Source organism: Sabethes cyaneus, chromosome 3, assembly GCF_943734655.1.
Source record: "Sabethes cyaneus chromosome 3, idSabCyanKW18_F2, whole genome shotgun sequence".
NCBI classification, from domain to species: domain Eukaryota; kingdom Metazoa; phylum Arthropoda; class Insecta; order Diptera; family Culicidae; genus Sabethes; species Sabethes cyaneus.
Genome location: NC_071355.1, coordinates 235,179,982 through 235,185,304, shown reverse-complemented (window position 1 = coordinate 235,185,304; position 5,323 = coordinate 235,179,982). Strand labels below are relative to the sequence as shown.

Genomic DNA, 5,323 nt, shown 5'->3' with positions numbered 1-5,323 from the left:
TTGGCCAATTGCTACCGATAATTGAATTATTCTCTGCGACAAATAACACACTTTTAAGTTTCTACTACCAATTTTTTGGTTGAAAAACTACTCAAAATCTGAATTTGTACATTTTAAGGGTATTTTGAGTAGTTTTAATTAAGTTTTAGCTAAATCCAACCAATTTACGGGTAAACTCAATTAAGAGTGCAGTGTAGGTGATCAATAACTTGATCAATAATGAAGTAATTTGCGGTTTCGTCACCAACGAGAATGACATTTGCTGAGGATCGCTTATGTAGGAGTGAGAGGGGAGCAAAGAGTGGAGGAGGGGATCCGGGAGTTTGGAATTTGATGTTGTTGATATTACTCCTACTGCAAACAGCCTCAGCTAATGTCAAAAAATCTTTATATGTGTGCGTGGTGGAATACTTCATAAAGCACACGAGTAACGCTCTGTGCAAATCATGATTTGTTGCCCTATAATTTGAACGATATATTTTATAGCACCAGCCTATGCAACAGCTTATAGTGAAAGACCCCTTGAAGTTCTGTTGCTCAATTTTTTGACAGCATATAAAATCAACAGAAAAAGTTAAAAAAGTTCAATAACATTGCGGTGTTTCGAAAAAGTTACGTTTTTTTGTCTATAAATAGGGAATTTTCAATAATTTTTAGCTTATCAAACTACAACCACAATGGGTCGTCGTTCAATAAACACCACAAAAAGTGGGAAATACATGAATCCAACGGATCAAGCTCGCAAGGAAGCCCGAAAAAAGGAACTGAAGAAAAATAAAAAGCAACGGCAAATGGTTCGAGCTGCCGTTCTGAAGGGAAAAGATCCAGCGCAGCTAATTGAAGAGATGGAAAAGATAGACGAAATGGAATTCAATGTGTACCAACCATCACCGTTAAACGAGAAGGTCCTTAAGGAAAAAAGAAAGAAGCTAAAGGAAACATTAGATCGAGTAATGCGCTTATATCAAGCGGATGATCCAGATTTATGGGGTGAACTAAAACGGAAGGAAGTAGACTACGAAAAACGCCGTAATAAAAGAATTCAATACTACGAAAGTGTACGGCATGCGGAACAAGTTCAAGTCGACGATATTCCGTTGCCATCGGCAAACGAAACGCCGACCCCTTTGTCGATTCCACGTATCCCTATTCCTCCGGTGTTGCCGGCAATTATTCCCCCCATCAAACCTGCCCCACCTCCAGTATTGAAGAAACCTGTTGAAAATCCCGTCGAACCCTTGGAACCAGTGGACGATGACGACGACATCCCTGGTTGTCCTCCTGGACCGCCGCCCGACTTGTTTGCGATGCCGGAATTAGATTTCGATTTAGAAGAATTTCATAACGAAACACAGAAAAGTGTCAAATTCTTCGATGATGCCGATTCTCGTGACAATTCAGACGATTCTGATATCGAAAAACCAAAACAACCCAGCACTGTACAGCAGAAAATGTTGGCCATATCCGGTCAAAATTTGGACGAATTTATGAAGGAGATGGAGAACGTACAGAAGAAAAAAGATCAGTTAGATCTAGCTGCGACAGGAGTGATTCCGATTCCTGCCAAACCTCCAATTGCTCTCCCAAATCCAGCACCACATCCCTCAGATCCAACAGTCAAATACGTTCCCATGCCATCGATTCCAATGCCTGGACCCATTCAGCCAGCTCTTATGATTCGCCCGCCTCCGCTGCGCCCGGGAATTCCTGGCATTCCAGGGCTGCGAATGCCCCCTCGACCACCACCCGGTATTCCTCCACGATTAGGCATTCGCATGCCTCCGGGACCTCCAGCTGGACCACCACCGAAACACATCCAGCAGCAGCACATGCGAAACATGCTCCATCAGCAGCAGCAGCATAAGGATCCGAAAAGTGCAACCATTTCCGCTAAACCACAGATCCGAAATCTCAGCGCCGATGTTACCCGATTTGTTCCGAGTACTTTGCGAACCAAAAAGGACGAAGGTATCAACAAGCGACCGCAGCAGAACCGTGCGGATCACGGACATCATCTATCCCAGCAGCATCACCACCATCACCATCATCAACAGCAGCAACAGCATCAGCACCACCACCAGCACCATATGTCGCACCACCAACAGCAGCATCCAGTGGGACGGTCCGGTAATGTGGGTGCACCCGAGCCGGGCAAACCGAGCAAGGATGACGCTTACATGCAGTTTATGCGCGAGATGGAGGGTTTGCTTTAGATGGTTTGACGTGTCAAGCTTTAGGTTTCTTGCAAGAAATAAATACGTATTTAATGCAAATTGTTGGTTCAGTTTTTTTCTCTGGATTTGAAAGACCGTCCAAGATTTGCAAGATTTTTTCGGCTAATAACAACACCGTCCACTAAAGGGATATATGTTTTATTCAAAATTTGCCCCGAATCTTAATTATTCAGAGTGTCGGGTAGTTTATGCCATGTAAGCAATTAAGTAACCAAAGTGGACAAAGAGAACTCTCGGGTGCACGAACAACATTGTGAATGTCTTATAGGTTGAAGCAGGTATGTTTACTTAATTCTTTTATTTTAAACTACGGATAACAACGTTAAAATTCTTGATAACAATCATTAAAATGGACAATTTAAACTACACATCTGGAAACTGGATAGTTCTGTGTAACGATGGCTATTCGTAACAGCAAATAAAACATTCAGAATGTTGCATTTACACTTAAACGTTAGTGAATGATGACGCCTCTCATCGCTCATATGATCCTTCAATGACCTTTATACACGTTCCCTAAAGTTGGGTGATAATATTTAAAGTATGAAACTAATTCTGCGTTATTTCACGGATTTGTAGACCATTGATTGGTTGTAATGTAGAAGTACCTTAGCGTCTTTAGGTTAGTGTAGTGACTTATAGTCTATTATATTAGTAATGAAGTGGGTCTATCGACAAATTTTGATCGTTCAATTAATCATCACATCATCAGGAGTGGTTGACCAACGGCTTCCATCATGCAGCTGATAGTGCTAGTTCAATAAAGCAATCCCTCCCCAACTGGTCGCGACAATGTTTACCATAGAAGATAACACAAACGAAAGATCAATCAGTACCACACGTTTGAGCTGCGCTTTTCAACCCATGATAATGTCATCGAAAGTGAATTCAAACCAAAACATTACAGTTCGATAAGGATATAATCGTATTGCTTTTTATTACCGACTGTTTGAGAATTAGATAAATAACTGTTTTAAGCAATTGTGTATTACTTCTGAACTATTGAACCAATTCGATCACGTATCATGGGCAATGCTCGGCTCAAACATGAGTAGTTAGATCCAAGGGTAGGAGTAGAATGAAACAATAACGACAGAAAGGAACACAACTACGAACCACCTACTATTCAAACTTAGCTATAATTACCATCATCCCGACGCCGGCCAGCAGGGCGGTAATCTCTTTCAGCGATTGCCACAGTTTGGTGGAACCCTCGAGCAGCTCCGGGATTACCGAGACGGTTGCAATGTAGATAAAACCACCGGCCGTAAAGGGAAGGACCCAAGATTCGGCTGCATCGCTACCACTTCCCAGCAGAGCCAGCACGGTTCCGGCCAACGCACCCACGGCGGTCGTCAGCTGCAGCAACATCGCTTTCTTTTTCGAACATCCAGATTTGACGAGGATTGCGAAATCTCCGATTTCGTGAGGAACTTCATGCAGTAGAATTGTGATCGTAGTCACAATACCGATGCTGTTACCAGCCAGATACGAAGCGCCAATGGCTAGACCATCCGTGAAATTGTGAGTAAAGTCAGCGGCCAGATTCAAATAACCAGCAATTTGAATTTGATTCTTCTTTGGTTCCTTTTTCGTGGCCTTTCCCTTGGCTTTAGCAATTTCGGCTTCCTCCTTCTTTTTGTTACCGCCTGGCTCAGCGCCTTTGTTGCCTTTCTTCTTCGAAGGGGAAGCTGGAGGAGAAGCCTAAAAAGAATTCAAATTTCAGAGTGCATTCCTCTAGTTTTACTCGGAAAAATACCTTTGCCTTTTTTGGAGCTCCACCACCGTGACTATGTCCATGGCCGCCACCGGCGGCATCCCTCTTGATCAACCGAACACCTTTTTCAACTGCAAGGAAAGCTATAATGCCGGCCAACACCCAGAGCCCTACACGCATATCGTGACCGTGCCCATCGTGGTCTCCTTCTCCGTGACCATGGTGATGATCATGATGGCCATGACTGTGACCGTGACCATGTTCATCCTCTCCATGGTGACTGTGCGGTGAAATGGCATGTGGAATCAGATGCAAAAAAGCATCTCCCAACAGTCCACCGGATGCGAAAGCTAGCAGTGTCTTCAGTCGGGGTTGCATTTCTTCCGTATTTTCCAACGGAATTGCGAACAAGATGAAGAAAGGGGCGGCGCTAATCAACAGGGTGGATGTCAACGAATGAACCCAAATGTAGAAAGTGTCTGTAACGGATGAGTGCAATGTTATTGTAAAACAATCTTTTTTTTTCAGCAAAACAAATTTTACCAGGTGCAACCTTAGCTTTTTGTTTATCCCCATCTGGTAATGTATGATGTCCGTGACTGTGATCGTGGTGATGCCCGTGACCGTTTTGGTGCTGTTCATGATGAACATGATCTTCTTGATACATTTCATTAGCTTGTTTCGAATACTGTCATAAATAAAGCAAATTTATATGAAAATTCCTAGAGAAAATTGGTCGGAAAATTCAGCACTACCTTAAAGCTGGGATTCTCATCATGATGGTGATGATGATGATCATGGTGGTCATGATCATCAAAATGCCCATGGCCATCGCAGAGCGTAGGAAACGAAAGCCACAGCATCACTAGGAACAATCCCAACGCAATGTGAACTTTGTAGGACTTTGTTTCTCCTTGTCTTTTGACAACAATAGAAGCAGTAGTGGGCCTTCGCCCCCGGCTTTTAGCGTGATCCATGCAGCGAGAGAATTATTTACACGTCACTGATAACTACACGTACCGTATTTTCTTGCTTCAACTCCAATCTACACTCTCTTATTTCCCGGTTTGAACTGACCAACTCGATGACCGGTTGGAGTTGGCTGCCAAGAAAGCGATGCGCTAACTTTTGCACTGTGCGTGCTGCGTGTGGCAGAAAGTGATGGAACATAAATGAGAAACAGTGCCATAAAACTGAGATTTGACTTTTATAGCACAGTTTTTGACACTATCACTCTCACACTCAAAAATCTTTATTCTTTTGAAAGTAAATTTTACACTTTGCTATTCGCTATGTCTAGATTGAATTAACAAAAGGGCGAATGTCGCAAATGTAAACAAAACGAGTGAGAGTTATTTTTTGCTGGACCAGC

The 5,323-nt window shown here is 43.0% G+C and overlaps 2 protein-coding genes across 2 annotated transcripts; one reads left to right on the top strand and one right to left on the bottom strand.

Moving 5' to 3' along the window:
• The first annotated feature begins 604 nt into the window (after nt 1–604).
• On the top strand, nt 605–2,253 carry LOC128742838 (WW domain-binding protein 11-like). The gene has a single exon (XM_053839316.1). It carries the CDS (start codon nt 678–680, stop codon nt 2,211–2,213), a length of 1,536 nt encoding a protein of 511 aa, XP_053695291.1. The 5' UTR covers nt 605–677; the 3' UTR covers nt 2,214–2,253.
• A 110-nt stretch (nt 2,254–2,363) lies between these two features.
• Nucleotides 2,364–5,122, bottom strand: LOC128744437 (protein catecholamines up). Its single transcript, XM_053841458.1, has 4 exons — nt 4,707–5,122; nt 4,495–4,639; nt 3,994–4,430; nt 2,364–3,938 (listed from the first exon to the last, which is right to left on the bottom strand). The coding sequence occupies exons 1-4, from the start codon at nt 4,926–4,928 to the stop codon at nt 3,357–3,359; spliced, it is 1,386 nt and encodes a 461-aa protein (XP_053697433.1). The 5' UTR covers nt 4,929–5,122; the 3' UTR covers nt 2,364–3,356.
• Between the last annotated feature and the right edge of the window lie 201 nt (nt 5,123–5,323).